We start from the raw sequence: 16,665 nt of genomic DNA on the forward strand, positions 1-16,665 counted from the left end.
TCTACCCGCAGATCCATTGGCTGGTTTGACCAATGACGTAAGGCGGAAGTCAGTAATCGTCGCTCTTCCCCGGCTGTAGTAGATGAAACATGGCTCCTCACAGGTGTGGAAACACTGTTTCCCTGTTAGTTCTTATTAGTTTGTCGATCATTGTCGTCGTACTCTGTCAAAGCTCGACATTGAACAATGACCATCTCACAAGAGTCGAGGACACTACTGCAAAGGTGCTGAAAGATGATTTTCAAGAAGAACTGGTCATCAGACCGCTACAGTCGGGGGATATTTACGCTAGCTTCCAGTTCCGCACTTTGTGGGAAGCAGATTTCTTTGGCGCAAACAAAGGTAAGATTGCACTTAAACTACAAAGTTAAAAGCCGCTAGTGCTTTTCAAACGTTTCCAAAGCAAAGTTTCAATAAAACTTAGCTTGGAGGGAGAAGCTTGGTGGTAAAAGGGGGAAAGAATCTATAGATAATTGCGGAATGAGTATAGCAGCGTTTCTATGGGCACGATGCCTTTGGCAATGTTCAGCACGATTGTTAGTGATTGCTTTCCATCTGGCGCCTTCTCTTACGCAAAACAATGTGAAAATTATTCTCCCATGTTTGTTTCTTCAAGGGAATTAAAGTAGCAACTAAGTGCTTTTTTTGAAGAATAGTCACAAAATATAACAACCAAAATTGCTTAAATGGCAACAGTGACTATCAGGATTGTACGTGGGCGTTCCTGGACCAAAAGATTAGTGAGACTACCATGTGGTACAATTTAGAGTCGATGGCAATGATCGGAAGACAGGCGACAGAGCAGAGTTGAAGATTCTGAGATTTTCTTTGAAGAGAATGGATGGGCTCAGGGACGAGTTCCTCAGAGAAATAGCATAGATTGGAAGGTTTAGGAGTTCAAAGAAGACGCCTTTGAGATGACAACTTGCTGCAAGAGCTCTGCCGGTTTTTTTTAACTTTTATTTTTCCACTTTTTTTTTGTCATTTATTGTTCATTATGTCGTGTAGACCCGTATTTGACAGTTTTCAGCATTTATGGCCATGACCTTCATTGATGGGGAGTATTGGTGCTTGATGCTTGCATTACTACTGTTTCTACCGAGAAGCATGTCTGCGCTACACTGAAAAAAATAAGTTGTTCTGTTAGCGTAATAAAATTATGGAAAGAATTTCCATCTAAATAAAATGCTGCCATTTAGTGAGATAAAATTTTGTGGAACCAACTAATCGTAAATGTGTTGCGTGGACATAAAGTATTCGTGTTGTTTGTACGTATTTTCATTGTTTGATTCCAATTTCATTTGTTAATGTTTTAACACATTTACCGTACTACGCTTCAATCTAACTCAAATGCTGTCATTTGGCGAGATACAATTTTGTTGAACCAACTAATTGTAAATGTGTTGAGTGGACATAAAGTATTTGTGTTGTTCATACTTATTTGATTTCAACTTCATTTGTTCAGGTTGTTTTAACACATTTACTACGCGTTTTTCCCTTTGGTCAGATTAACTTCTATAATAATAGTACGGGTCTGTGATTGGCTGGCAACCAATTCAGGGTGTCCCCCGCCTACTGCCCGAAGACAGCTGGGATAGGCTCCAGCACTCCCCGCGACCCTTGTGAGGATAAGCGGTAAAGATAATGGATGGATGGAATAATAGTACGGGTATCTTATTTTGACAGAGTTGGTACAGCTACATTTTAAATGGTAAAATAACACTAATGCTGACTTAACAAAACAAGTCAACAAAAAATACTGTGAATCAAAAGTTAGATGTAAATACACAAAAATAATTCAGAAAATAAAGCATCGTTGAGGAATGTTTACGTTGAGCATCTTTCACGTCAATTTAGTTTAACCGCAGTGGATGTCAAGTGTGTAAGAGACCACAAAACGGACTTGAGTTTTAATAGAACTTTATTGCACAGAAAAGGCAAACAAAAAATAAGCCTCTCGACTCCATTAAAAAAAAAATGTGTTTTTTTTTGTGCGAAATCTTAGTTTGCATCCAACATTCATTTACATTGTACAGAATTGAGCCATTTTGGTAGTCCTGTCAAGTTCTCCATGATGACTAATCTTATAAGGAGAATGTGGAAAGCAGCATTTGAACAACTAAACATGACTGCTTATATATGGATCACCTTTCTTGAAAATACTTGGTTAAGTTTACATTATTCTTATGAGCATTTTAGTTCAAAGTCCTTTTGCTCTTTTAAACATAATATCCTCAAAATTGTGCCATTTTTGAAACCCTGTCAGGTTCTCAGTGATACAAAAAAGCTACTACATATAATGTTTTCTTGGTTGTGTTGACATAAAGCAATCATGCCGTTTTAAGGATTTTGCCTGTCAGGTTAAGTCTACATGAGTGCAACATGTTTAAGCAGATCGTGTCTTGACAGGGACTGTGGCAATCAGAAATGGGCAACAGCTACAAGCATTTACAAACAACAGTTAACAACATTCAAAAGCAAAGCAGAGAAAACAGAAGTAGCTAACAAAATTACAAAATTTAAACTCATTAGCAGAAAACCATAAAGACATTTAAAAGTAAAGAAATAAAACAGTGTTTGTAAAATACATTAAAAAATGATTTAAAATTGTTTAGAGAACCTTAAAAAAAGGTATGAGAAAAAAGCAACATTTTTAACCTGGATTTAAAAGCATTTGGGGCTGACTTCACTTATGTTGGCATCTTATTTCATTTTTATGCAATATAACAGCTCAATGCAGCGTCACCATGTTTACCTTGAACTCCGAGCTCCACGAATTGAGCCAAGTCTGCAGATCTCAGAGCCCTATCGGGTTTATATCCAATCAGCATTTCATTCATGTATTCAGGACCCAAGTCATCTATCAGTTCTACAGTTAATTGGGGGCCAGTGTAAAGCCTTTAACACTGGAGTAATATGTTCCGATCACTTTGTTATGGTACTATGAACCACTATCCAACTCAACTGCTATGTTGTGTAATTTTTGTTTTTTGGAATGAAACTTTCTTAAATCTTTTTTTCAACAGGCACCATTTGTTTTTGCTCTTTCTCCACAGTGTCCCACTACCGGCTGTTCCCCAAGTCACTGGGACATGTTATCTCCAAATTCTCTGTGCGTGAGCTACACATCTCCTTGACACAGGGGTACTGGAGGACCATGCAGTGGGGACACCCTTATCATCCGTCTCCCCCTGGAGCTGAGCTCTGGGTCTGGTTCCAGGACTCTGTAACAGAGTGAGTTAGAAAGATTCCATTACAGCGCGAAAAACACCCTCTTACAGGATTTTTCCTGACTCAGATTGAGGCAGAGGTGGTACCATCCTGACCATGCGCTATGACATGCATGTGTTCAGTAAATGCAACTTGCTTTGGGAACATACTTTAACTTAAGAGTTCCAATAAGAATGACTATTATCACATTAAAGCATTCATTTATTAACACTAGAGCCACAATTATTAGTGTTACTGCAAAGAGCCAAATTATACATATGGGCGCACATAAAATAGATATGAGCTCACAAGATATGCACGCTTATTGTGTATTTGCGCCGTTTTTGTTACGATCAGATTTTTTTTTCCCTCCCATTTTGAAAGTGAACTTGGTAGGCAACACCACTCAACCTTTTGTTTCCCCTCGATCTCATTTGCGTCAAAGGGCAGGCATGAGATGCGCGTAGCTGGTACCTAGCTTGCCGAATATAATCTGTTCCATCGCCGCCTTTGGACAAGCCCATTTGGAAGTGCTGACATAGCAGCCGACCAGGAAGTAAAAAGTGAGGCTTTTCCTACTTATTTACATTTGGAAGTGCTGACATAGCAGCCGACCAGGAAGTAAAAAGTGAGGCTTTTCCTACTTATTTATAAAATGTATCTTTCATTGTTACAAAAGAAAGCCCGGTCTTTGCTCATTAAAAAAAAAAGGAAAATCAAGATCGTTCAGTAAATGCACCTCCATTGTCCTCATGCCGTGACTTGTAAATAAGTCAGCCACAAAATAGCAGTGAATTGCTTGCCAGCCCCTCTCCTATTGGAAACGCTTTCTGAAGTCACGACTGCGCCGCCGGAAAGTAGAATGTTTCAAGCCGAGGGGATTGACGGCAGAGTACAGCAACATTCCGTTCTGTGGTGCCGCCCCTCACCGCATACACATGAATGGGGTTGACAACGGCGCGCTGTTAGTTCAGAGGAGCGAAAAGAGCCGCTTGAAACCCGGCAAAGAGCCGCGGGTTGGCCAGGCCTGATATACCGCCTCCATAGTGGCGAATGCTGCAACTGCAGTTACGATACGTTGCTGCCGCAGAGGGAATCAATCGCGATGTGGTGAGCATTATCAATTGTTCTGCCGGAGGCGGGCACACAAATAGCTGGAGGCGTCCGCCTCTCAATTTTGAATTTGGGAAAAACCCTGTCACAGTGCAGGTTCTCTGTTGTTGTTGCTTTTTTTTCTAAAAGTTTTCATCTTAAAGTGTATTGTAGTAACGTCGTTATTTTCTGGATTCTCTCAGTGTGGACGGCACGTGGAGAGAGCTGACAAATGTTTTGTCTGGGATCTTCTGCGCCTCGTTGAACTTTATTGACTCGATCAACAGCGTTCAGCCCAGCGCCTCCTTCAAGCCACTGGGGATCGGCAACGGTACCGTTTAACACTGTAGCATTTTGTTTGAATTACGTCAACTCTGATGTTGTTGGCTGCTCACATTTGTACATCCTGTTGTTGAGGCATCTCAGGCCACTTTCCACCAGGTAGTCTGAGCTGTACAGTGCTACTTTTTATCATCAGTGGTACAGGATTGTCGTAAATGTTGGCCAAATTACTTTCAAAATTTATTACATTATATGTAACTAGTTGATGTCTTTTGAAAGTTAAGCTGCTTTTCCATTAAAGGTTCCAGAACGGTCCGACAAGACGGCACTGGCCTCGCTTGGCTGGGCCTCTCCTCTGTACTGTGCGTTTCATTGCAAAACTTCGGCGTTTTAACGCAAGACATTGTCAGTTTTTATGAAATAATTATTGCGAAATAACGCAAGGTTATTTGAAGAGGAAACAAAGACTAAACACTGGTAGAGATTTGTACGGTCTAAAGACGTCCCACACAATTGACATACTTCGCATGCAAAGGCATAAGACACTAAATGTTATCAGTTAACAAAACAAAATTGCTATCCCGGATTACACACACAAGACAGGCTGGGCGCGTTTCTGTCAGTCAGTGAAATGGCATCCTGACTGACCTGTTGCATTATCCATGGTATTACATGTGTTGAACCACTAGAGGGCAGAATATGCATGTGTAATGTGACCACTGGGAAGCACATGAGAAGTGTTGTGTAGGCAATTAATGAAGGCGGCTCTTTAGAAGCGAACATGCAGTGGTCTTGCAGAACCCAACACAACACGTTCAGTTGGTACTTGACTCATTGAGGGACGGACGAAAACCCACTTCCGTCCTTGCTTAGTCCGTCCTTTTTAAAAGACTTCTCGTCCGGCCGTCCACAAAGTGGATGTCAGTCCAGTCCGTCCTTGGAATGCCCAGCTCCGAAGATGTGTTGACTCAGATGCTTTGTACATATCCGCAGGCACTCATAAAAGGTGCGTGATTGTTTCCTGCCACAAAATCGACCAATGAGAACATGAGTGGTTTCATCCCGTGAGTTAATTGGCTACGCATCATCGCAGCCTCACACAGCATCTTCCTTGTTGTATCTCGTCAACGCTAATAAACGAACGGTAAACGAGGGAATACTGCACATGTAATGGAAAAGCTACCAATCAGTTGAGCAAGGCCATTTCGGTGTGGAACCCAGTACAATGGAAAAGCGGCTCGAGATATTACCTATATCACCTTGTCTGAATTAAAATGGAATACTTAAGTGCAGTATTACTCATTTGACATTCATGGACTGCAACTTTAATACATGACAACAGTGCCAAAACCACCAATTAACAGCAATTATTTTTTGTTTAAGCCCCAGAGTAAATTGGGGAACAAAAAGTCTACATCCAGAAGTGGACCGTTGCAGTATCCAGGGTTCATCATAAATGAGTACACGCCAACAGATTTGTTAGAAAACCTTTCCGAATTAACAATTTGCTACAGTACTACAAAGTAGTCCACAAATGTGCGCTGTTGGGTTCTAAAGAGATTTGTATTAAGACAAATGTATTTTTTCTTTTTCATTTCACATTGCAAAAAGGAGTACACACGAATGAAAGTCCAGCAAAGCTAAATATTGAATTAAAAGAACGCATTCTCAAGATGTCAACGACAGATGAGGGTAATCGATATCAAAATTCAGAAAAATGTTCTTGTGTTCCTTGGGCCCGACGGATATGGATTTTTTTGAGGCCGATGCTGAGATTTGGCGAAATAAAATTCCGATACAGCATCGGGAAATGGCATCGGCACGTTATTTTTAAGTACTCGCAGATACCGATACCAGTATTTTAATGTGGTATTGGGATACTTCCCGATATCGGTATCGGAACAGCATTACTTAAAACTATAAAGATGTGAATTACAGAGTTTACAGTACTTTGTTTTTACAACAGTGAGAAAAATCGTCAAAACACATGCTTTGTGGTGGGAGCCCTAGCCATATCAAGGTTTACCATTTGAACTGTACTGTGGCGGGACTAAACTGCAATGAATTCATATTGAGGAAAATGACTTGGCATGAAATGCTAATTTTGCTCTCTTGTCGCCTTTAAAGTGACCGACCACCGCTTCCTACGCTACGCCTCCCTTCCACGTGAAATTGTTTGCACCGAAAATTTGACGCCCTGGAAGAAACTCTTGCCGTGTGGCTCCAAGGTGAGTCTTCGGTAATATTTACCAGAGCTGGGCATGGTCTATCCACCTATAACTTCTGGTTTGTACTTTCGGCCGATCCGCGTTGTCCAAGGCCGTCCCTCATCAGCGACAGCCAATCGACGAGAACATCATTTTCACATCACACGCAGGCACCGCACAAGCAGGCATGCCGCCAAATAAAGAAAAAAAATATCAAAAACAACAGACACACGCACAGCGTGGTGATTGGTGAAATAAAACCAAAGAGGCACGTGTCATTGCACCTGTGGGACGGAAAGGTATACAACACTGTTTTATCTTTGATTTTTTCTTTTGGCTGCGTGCCAGGAGTGGGGCACCTGCGTGTGACGCGGTACCGGTAAGTCCGTTCTCGACCCCCTTTAACTTACTCGGACCGACCGGGTGGGTCTGAAATATGGACGGACTAAAGCATAGATGAATGCCCACACACATTGGTCACCTTAATTTGTGCAACAGTGTCTTGGGAATTGAGAGTCTCTGACCAACATCCGCAAAATCATCTGTTCCCTATGTTGGCATTTGGCTCCCACAGGCCGGCCTCGCTGTCCTGCTAAAGTCGGAGAAACTCTTCCACAGCAGTTTTCATTCCCAGGCAGTGCACCTCCGACCCGTGTGTCAGGACGCACACTGCACAACCACCTCGTGGGAGCTGAGACAGACGCTGAATGTGGTCTTTGATCTTCACACTTCCGGACAAGGCAAACGAGGTAGGAATCCCGCCCAGCTTGTGTTTAAGGTTTGTCGGACACACTCAAGGGACATGTTTTAACGTGCGGCTTCAACTGCTCTCTTCCACAGAGTGGTCTCTCTTCAAGATGTTCTCCCGCACCCTGACGGAGGCATGTCCGCTGGCTTCCTCCAGTAAAATCTACGTCGATGTTTCAGACAGTGCTGAGGTTTGATTGGCGCACTTAAAATCTGGTCAAACACGCAAAGCCTTTGTGCACACATTTTAGAGTAATATTTGTCATTTGGCAGGGGGAGGATTTCATTCTGAGCCCTGCTCCTCCTCTGACCAGCCAAGAAGTGGTGCTTGGGGACAGAAGGACCTTCTCTGTCTACGACCTGACCCAAAATAGCACCTTTGGCGCAACGTCCTCTCTCAACCTTCTGATTCGCTGGCAATCTAGTGATGGTGAGTCAGAAAAGCAGCTTGATACGGCAGGAAAGACACATTTGTGCTTAGTTGTATTTTGTTGTAAACATACGAGACGGCCGAAACACCTTGTCCTCTTTCTGTCCTCCTACAGCGCACATGCTGCGCCCGCTACTCCACGCAGAGCGCTATGTGGCGGGTTACGGGCTGCAGACCGGAGAGATCCACACGCTGATGTACAACAACCACCCCTACAGGTCGTTTCCTGTGCTGCTGCTGGACCTGGTGCCCTGGTACCTTCGCCTCTACATACACACCCTCAGCGTCACCAGCAAGGGGAAGACTAACACTCCCAGTGAGTAAAGAACAACATAACTCAGTCACTCAAAGCAGGTTAGAACATGTGCACAATGACTCTTTTATAATGAATGAATAGTTGATTCCAAAAAGTAATCTACAGGTTCGTGATCCCTCCATTCTGTTTGTCTACGCCTCACATAAGGCTATGACACGAGATGAAACGATACAAAAATGTCATGTCACACTTATCATGCCCCAAATTTTCATGATTGGCGATATTATCGCAAAGATCCAACTATAAGTAATTAAAAAAAAAAACAAAGCAGATACACAATCATAAAAACATTGCAACATGTTTTGATTTGAATTCTACAAATTCTGCCAACTTCTATAATTTTTGACATGATAAATTGTAAACAGCAACAACCAGCTTTCATTTTCTCGCATGCAAGACCCCACAAAATGTACTACCTAAAACAACAAAGATCACAATCATATATTTAATAGCGCCACGACTCGTATTCAAATAATCATTAATTATATACTTTAATTATTATTCTCCTTTTGATCAAATAAAAATGTTTGACACAATTCACCAGATTTTGACCCATTTGAACTAAGGACAATTATAGAAATTCGATTTCAAAATTTTTTTGAGGGAGCAATATTTACTATCTTCTAACTCAGAAATTCAAGTTGGCTCTATTTGCATTCAAAAGGAATTGCAATCAACTCCTGCAATTTAAATAAGTAATTTCTACCTGAGCCTCAAGATCCAGATTTATCTACCAAGTCTGAAGACTTGGATAACCTGACTTGATGAGTCAAGCACCACTCAAGTCATTTGACATGGTTCTGCCATGAAACCTTTGAAAAGCTTCTATTATCCTCATCAATAGAACATGAGCGATTTTGGTCCCACGAGGCCTAGAATTGTCCTGTTTTTAGAAAAATCATGATTTATCATGTGAGTGTCTTGTATCCTGTTTATCCTAGTGTTGAACTTACTCCTTGCTACATTTCTGGCCTTTTCCTGTCTTGTCTGGCATCTCAACTCCCCACCGTCCCCACAGCTACAGCTGTCAAAGCAAAGTGCACATTTCAAGTGCAGTTGACCTTTGCACCAACGCTGCAGAATGTTTACGTCGGAAACGGCTGATTAATCAAGACAATGCTTAACTTTCTGCCGTGCCACTGCCGGTAGGTTATATCCACTATGAGCCATCCAAGGACCGTGTGAAGCCGCACATGCTGGAGATGCTGGTGCAACTTCCTCCCAACTCTGTCACTGAAGTCACCGTGCATTTTGAGAGAGCTCTGCTCAAGTGGACCGAGTACCCCCCTGACCCTAGTCACGGCTTCTATGTCGGGTTTGTGTTTGATTAGTAGTTGTTTTTTTTTTTTTTTTTTAATTCATCACAACACATTCTCATTTTGACAATGTTGCTGATACTGTACAGTGATCCCTCATTTATTGCGGTTGATGGGGACCAGAACGCGGCGCGAAGTAGCGTCGGACTTATTATGATTATTATTTTATGATATTTATTGTATAGTTTTATTTTGGGGAGGATTTGCGCCTCTGTTACGCTGTTGCGAACCCCCGACATGGTTCCCACACTTCTAAATATTTGTTACACAATCAATTGAACTTTAAAAATGCAAAATTAAGAATAAATAGCAAGCTGCAGGCTGTGAGAGGAACATGAGCTTCAACCACGGCAGCTGACGATCACGACAGAACGTTAGCTAAAAACCTACGTTAAAGTTTGAAATTTTATCATAAAATTTACTTACCTTAACTAGAACGCCGTAGTGTAATTTATCCAATCCTGCACTTTGAAACGCTTGTCGTCGTGGTGAAAAGTGCAAGTAAAAACGGACCCTCCTTCTTCACCTGCTTTTCTTCTTCGTTCCCTTTGGTGCCTCCTACTTCATTTAAAAACGAAAAAGAAGCACGGCCGCCCGAGGGAATCATGCGTTAACTTTATCTTTGCACAATAACATCAACAAAATCCTTTGGATAAAATGCAACGCGGGATTGTAGTTACGGTAAGCTCGTTTAAGTATCCGGCTAGACTGACTAAATCAACGGCACAAATGAATAGTGGACGAGACTAGCGAGAGGCTGCGATGATGCGCACCCAGTCAGCTCACGTCCAGTACAGTGTGTGGAAAAAGTAAATCCACTTGTGCTCTCGTTGGTCGATCTCGCGCTGGGAACCAGTCACCGCCTTTTATGAGTGCCTGCGGGTATGTACGAAGCCTCCGAGTCAACTCATATCTTTGAAACAATGCGTCTTTCTGCAATATAGCTGCCGATATGGCTGTGTTGTTTCATTTTTAGTCTGTTATGAATGCTTCTAAAAAATCTGCGATGCACCGAGGGCGCGAAAGTTGAAGCGCGTAGTAGCGAGGGATCACTGTATATCACTGCTGTCCTGTTAAATCCACGTACAGTATGTCCAATTTGGGATTGTTATTTATTTATTTTTTTTCACGTTGATGCGATATCCGTAACGCGGAAACACCATTCATTTAAAAATAAGAAGTAAAAAAATACACGAGTATGTTTCACAGGACAGCGACGATATGTACTTAGAAAATCTGACTTTCTCTTTGATGTTTAGGTCCTCTGTTGTCAGTTCTCTTGTACCAAGTATTGTTGCCATGGATACAAGTACCACACACAAATGCCCTCTTTTCAACAGTTTGTAAGTATTTTGTAGGATTTCTGTCACTATGAGGTCAGAAGGCTTTTCTTTAATTCCTGTGTCATTTGTCTTGTCTGCCTCCAGCTTCCCCAGCAAAGAAGAGTCCAGCTACTTTGTGCGCCTCTACACAGAACCTCTGCTGGTCAACCTGCCCACTCCAGACTTCAGCATGCCTTACAATGTCATCTGTCTGACCTGCACTGCATTGGCTGTGGGTTATGGATGCCTCTTCAACCTGCTCACGCGTAATTTCCAGATAGGGGAACCCAGGCAGGGACTGGCCAAACGCATCGCCAACGTAATCCGGAAAATGCGAGGCGTGCCGCCACTCTGAAAAATGGCCGGAAGACACCCGTGCTCTACTGTTCCTTGAGTTAAAACCACTGAAAAATAAGACCGCTACAGGGGAGAACTGATTGATTTTCCTTTTATTTATTTGGAATACGTGTTTCCAGGATTGTGTACGGTCTCTTAAGGACATGTTGCCAAACTTGGATAGAATATGAGGAGATGGAGGACAGGATCCTCTAGTTGTCAAGCATAAGGGAGCAGGTAAGCAGAATGTCTGAGCTCAGACTGCCAAATCCTGCTCACAACAGACCATCTCAGCAGTCTTATTGACACTTAAAGCGGAAGTCAACCCACACATATTTTCTTCAAGAATATGTTCCCAGCAGGCCCACTAGTTGAAACACGGCATTCTGATTAATTTTACGTTTGTGGAATATAAGTTAAGCAGCAAAATGCACTCGTGTTTAGCCATCTATGGGGGGGGGGGGGGGGGGGGCGGCGGCCATTTTGTCTTCTGTCGACTGAAAATGACATCACAAGTGCTCACAACGACCAAGCACGGCTCAGATTCAGAAAACAGGTCAGCCGTGATTGGTTGAAAATGCATTCTTGAAAATGAAGGCCTTAATTGTGACCGGCAACTGGGACTCTATATCCATCAACTTCACTTTTACTTTTTTGCACTCATGGCGCTATGTATAGAACTTTTGGCCAGTCAAGCTACGTGCACGGTACTAACTGACTGCCCGCAGTTTGTGGGGCGATACACTGACAGAAAGACTGCAGCAATATTCTCAGGGCTGCAGCTCATCAGCTGCACTTTTTCAAAGCATGGAGCTCAACAAACATGTTATTCAGTTGTTGCGACTTTTGTCTTGTCCCATCGGGTCGCCACAGTGAGTCACTTATATGATTTGTTTGGCAGTTTTTCCGCCAGTTGCACTTTCTGATACAGTCCTCCCTTTCTTCCTTGGGTTTAATTTTTTTAACTCATTCAATGCCAGACATTTTCAGACCCTCTTTTACCCTAACGTTTGGAAAAATTTGAAAACATATTATTACCTTCCTGGGATTGAATGGCTGGACTGCGAAAAGACAAGTAAATTCGTCAATGGCAGCGAATGAGTTAAACATTCAGTACCCTTCTTATGACTACATCTCTGGCAGCATTGTACACATAACGATTGTGTATTTGTACTTAAAGTGGAAGCTCGAGGTACAGTATATTAAAGGTCAACCAAAACATTACAGTATTTTCCCTTCTGTCAAGCTAATTCTGGTTTTCTAATTAATATATTAAAATGAAAAATAAATCGCTGTTGTGTTTTGTCATTGGACTGCTTCTATCACCCTCCACTCTTCAGTTGAATGAATCTTCCAGATGGATTGAACATCCAAAAGTACGCTCACATACCTTAACCAGACCATTATGTTTTGTCCTTATGTTGTAAAGAACTAAAGTTGTCTGAATACTGTTGTGCCTGCACGATAGGTGAAATGCTTTTACAGTGAACAGATGACTATTCTGATGAGATGAGGAAAGAGGGTCACAGTTGTAAAGCGCGTCAGTGTTGGAACTGGATTACTTCTCACTTGACTGCCCTCATTTATGTACGGTACTGTACAAGCAAACTCCAATGAAGCAGACAAGAGTTCTCTGTATCCAAAGCTCACCCCAGCACATAAGGTCACCATGTGGAAGTGGGGTGCGGGGGAGATCAGCTGCAAATGGTTTCCTCCTCTTCAAGCGTTTTAAGAGCAGGCTTCAGCTAGCTGAATGATTATATGCTGATGTACCAGCATTTTTAATGAAAACCATCACTGACAGCTGTGTTGATGCAATGAGATGTGTTGCTAAGCTGGATCCTTAAGTGTAGCTAAATTGTTTTAATTCGTGGCATTTTGGTAAGTAATCGTACAACACATTTCTCATTATGAACACATTTATTCCTTATTTTTCAAATATAAGATTGGAAATGGTTTGACCCAAAAGTCAGCATTTGTATTATCTGAATACCCTTATTTACTATGTGGCCACCATTAAAAAGGCGGCTGGTTATTTGAGGGCCTACCGCAATATACTATATATTTTGAAGAAAAACGGAAGTACTGGTGTCATCAAGTTGACCGTTGTCCACTCAGCAGGGCTTACTGCAGGCGTGGCCACAGGTTGTCCTGCAACATTTCTGCTCCCCTGGACACTGACCGTCATGGTAGCAGTACTCTGCACACATGGGAGTTCCTTGGGGCAGAGCGCAACGGCCTGGCTTCACTGACACACAAAAACACAATGAAGGGTTACACAGCAAAAGTATCCCAACGGATCAATTCGGCCACGGGGTAGACAAAAACTGTCACTTAATCTAACCTTTGTAAGGTACAATGCACTCATGTCCGCATCCGTTGTGGCAGCATTTCTCTTCATTGGGACAGTCACTGTCGTCAGAGCAAAACTCCGCACACATCCCAGCGCCCCAGTTTCTACGAGGACACACCCCTGGCTTAGCTGAAAATCAGAAAACAAGATGACTATGAGCAGGTTTTAAGGTATATGGGTGTCTCCTATAGGAGAACACAAGAGTAATAGACTTCCATGAGGGAAACTATTTTGTCGCATACTGAAAGAAGGAGGGACGCAGACAGCTCCACAGTCAAAGACGCAACACTTGTGGTTGTCGGGACAGTCCTGATCACACGCACACCCTTTATACGATGGCACTACTTTAAGAAGGCGAGGGCATTGGCCTGCTTTCGGGAGAATCCCTGAGTGAAAAAAAAACAAGAAAATACTGAATTAGAGCGTCAACTTGAGATGAGTTGTTTTTTTTAACTGAGTAAAAATGGCTACGAAAATGATAAATCTCCTACCTGTCAAATTTCTTTGAGAATCCTGAGTAAAAACCGTATTAAATTGCGCAAATGCACCGAGTGCTAAAACCAATGCACAAACTACATACTTATCCATACTTGCACACAATGCGCTCTAGGCTAGTGTCGTTCGCGAACGTAACGGCTTATGTGGTGTCGTCCTTGTGTCTGCGCTACTTAGTGCGCTGAGCAGGGGGGGTTGGGGGGCAGCAGCCTGATACACAGCACAGTGAGCACACGAACGGGTCAAGGGAGGAGAGAGAGTGTAAAAAAAAAAGAAAGTTCAAAAAGAAAGCAGGAAAAGGAGCCAAATTTGGACTCATTTTAATTATATTGATGGCTCTACTAGAGACTGCTGATCTTTTTCTTTTACAAATTTTAATTTTTGGGTGTTTTTCAGGGGTTCTGTGTTGTTTCAGTCTAAATTTGTTAAATATGAATTGTAAATACTTAAGATTTCTTGTAATTTATAATTTATTTATTGTAGCACTGAAGAGTTAATATTTTTGATTTATATTGACTTGTTTTGCATTTTTTCAGGGATTCTGTGTTGTTGTTTGACTTTAAATTTGTTGAGTGTATAACAAGCTAAAATTGTTTTGTATTTGATAATTTATTTTTTGTAGATCTGTAAATATTTTAATTTACATTTCGTATATATGTATATTTCGTTATTCAGGGATTCTGTGTTTCACTATAAATTTGTTATGTATAAACAAGCTAAACGTTTATTCTTGTATTTCATAGTTTATTTGTTGTTGCACTAAAAAGTAAATATTTTTCATTTAAATTTTGTTGTGTCGTGTGTTTTTCAGGGATTCTGTGTTGCTTGACTTTAAATTGGCTTTGTAAAAAAAGTCAAAAGTTTAAATAAGTTAAAAGTTCAGTGTAGAGTGAAAAAATAAAGGCTATTGTAATATAGTAGTATAATACATTTTTTTAACAATAATTAATTAAATTTGTGCTTAATGTTACATTATTGGAAATATATCGATTAAAGCAACAAAAAAAAATCTGAGGAGCCGTTGGGAGCCGAAAGAGCCGGCTCTTTTTAGTGAACCGAGCCGCAAGAGCCAGTTCTCTAAAAAGAGCCGGAATTCCCATCACTAATGCGCTCCTCTTGTTGGGACAAACACGACTTGTAGATGGGGTAGCCCTGAAAGGGGATGCTGGGTCCTTGTGCCTGCTCGTTATATTGATATTCTGTCGTAATAGTTTCCTAGAGCTTTTTTTTCCTCATTAAATCATAAACTATATATGTGTGGCCGTGTAGCAATCGGACTTGGGATCTTACTCCATCTTGTTTAAAATGAACAAATATCTTTCGGTGTCAAGTGGTCTAATTTTTTCCCTAGTGGATGTGGGCAGAAGGGCACAAAAATGTTTACGTATGTTTAGGATAGCACAGAGCTAATCATTGAGATATATTAATAACAAAAATGTAATAAGTGTGTTAAAATAAATCACATCTCAATCCAAATACTGATGATCATTTCTTATCTAGTGATTTATATCAATTTAGTTTTAGTTGCATGAGATGTGTGGTAGACTGCTGTATAGTACGATTTATTTTATGTACAGATATATATGAATATTCCTAGAGACGTTGATATATACAATACAATGCAATACAATGCAACCATTTTATTTATATAGCGCTCACGACAAAGCACAAGTTAGCTTCCATTCGGAACCATCCAGTCCAGACCCTTGTCACTCATTTTACCCACTTTCTCCGACGTTCATGGTCCACACAGTAATTGTGATGTAAATCGTTTTAAGCACAACTTGTTTTATTGTGAAAGATCTAATAGGAAGTGCCTAGGTGGCTATATAGTTTCGCTTGAATCCCTACACCCTATTACTACGACAGTAATATGGAATGATAATTTATATTCCATCATGTTATGGTTGGACGATCCAACTGCACAAGAATTTGTAGGCATGATTTTCTGTGAGCTTCATATGCTAGTCACAGGCGCGTTGCATCGTGGGTATTACCAGAAATATCCGCATATTCGGAACTTTGTAACGTTCTACTCGTTTTCCCCTCTCTTTATTTTTTATTTATTTATTTTTTGATTGTCGTCATTTTGCTGGTAATTTCCGCAAGTTACCTTTTATTTTCATGCATGTTCGAAATAAATTGCTTAAAAAAATAAAGCAGGTCAGAAAATAAAATGTTGTTGAGATGTTGTCATACACTCAAAAGTCAATGTTCAATCTTAATCCCCATATAACCTCACCGACTGACTTGAACAGTTGCAACGTTCAAAAAATAAAATGTTGTTGTGATGTTGTCATTGCCAGGTACAACCAAAAGTCACTGTTCAGTTTTAATCCCATAAAACCTTACCGACTGATTGCTAAACAGTTGCAACGTATTCAAGAAGGAAATAAACAGGGCATCCTCTCTCGCATCTCTGGCGAGCGCTCCGCTTTTACACATCCAGTATGGCGACGGCATTGACGTATAATTCACTGCATAACCCGGCATTGTTCAATTTTCCAGGCGGATTGAACAGCCTCCGTCAGTGTGGCGACCATCACGTGTCCAAATAGG

General features: G+C 41.3%; 2 protein-coding genes across 2 annotated transcripts; one reads left to right on the forward strand and one right to left on the reverse strand.

The window, feature by feature from the left end:
- Positions 1 to 42: 42 nt before the first annotated feature.
- pigt (phosphatidylinositol glycan anchor biosynthesis, class T) lies at positions 43 to 11,726 on the forward strand. Its single transcript, XM_086051775.1, has 11 exons — positions 43 to 342; positions 3,057 to 3,234; positions 4,506 to 4,633; positions 6,712 to 6,812; positions 7,366 to 7,540; positions 7,632 to 7,729; positions 7,812 to 7,968; positions 8,084 to 8,284; positions 9,434 to 9,599; positions 10,860 to 10,943; positions 11,028 to 11,726. Exons 1-11 carry the CDS (start codon positions 90 to 92, stop codon positions 11,275 to 11,277), a joined length of 1,791 nt encoding a protein of 596 aa, XP_085907901.1. The 5' UTR covers positions 43 to 89; the 3' UTR covers positions 11,278 to 11,726.
- A 1,433-nt stretch (positions 11,727 to 13,159) lies between these two features.
- Positions 13,160 to 14,271, reverse strand: wfdc2 (WAP four-disulfide core domain 2). The gene is made up of 4 exons (XM_086051788.1): positions 14,103 to 14,271; positions 13,854 to 13,997; positions 13,603 to 13,740; positions 13,160 to 13,506 (listed from the first exon to the last, which is right to left on the reverse strand). Exons 1-4 carry the CDS (start codon positions 14,197 to 14,199, stop codon positions 13,373 to 13,375), a joined length of 513 nt encoding a protein of 170 aa, XP_085907914.1. The 5' UTR covers positions 14,200 to 14,271; the 3' UTR covers positions 13,160 to 13,372.
- Between the last annotated feature and the right edge of the window lie 2,394 nt (positions 14,272 to 16,665).

The sequence above is a fragment of the Filicampus tigris genome, chromosome 1, assembly GCF_054856515.1.
Source record: "Filicampus tigris isolate MCC_2025a chromosome 1, RoL_Ftig_1.0, whole genome shotgun sequence".
Classification (NCBI taxonomy): Eukaryota; Metazoa; Chordata; class Actinopteri; order Syngnathiformes; family Syngnathidae; genus Filicampus; species Filicampus tigris.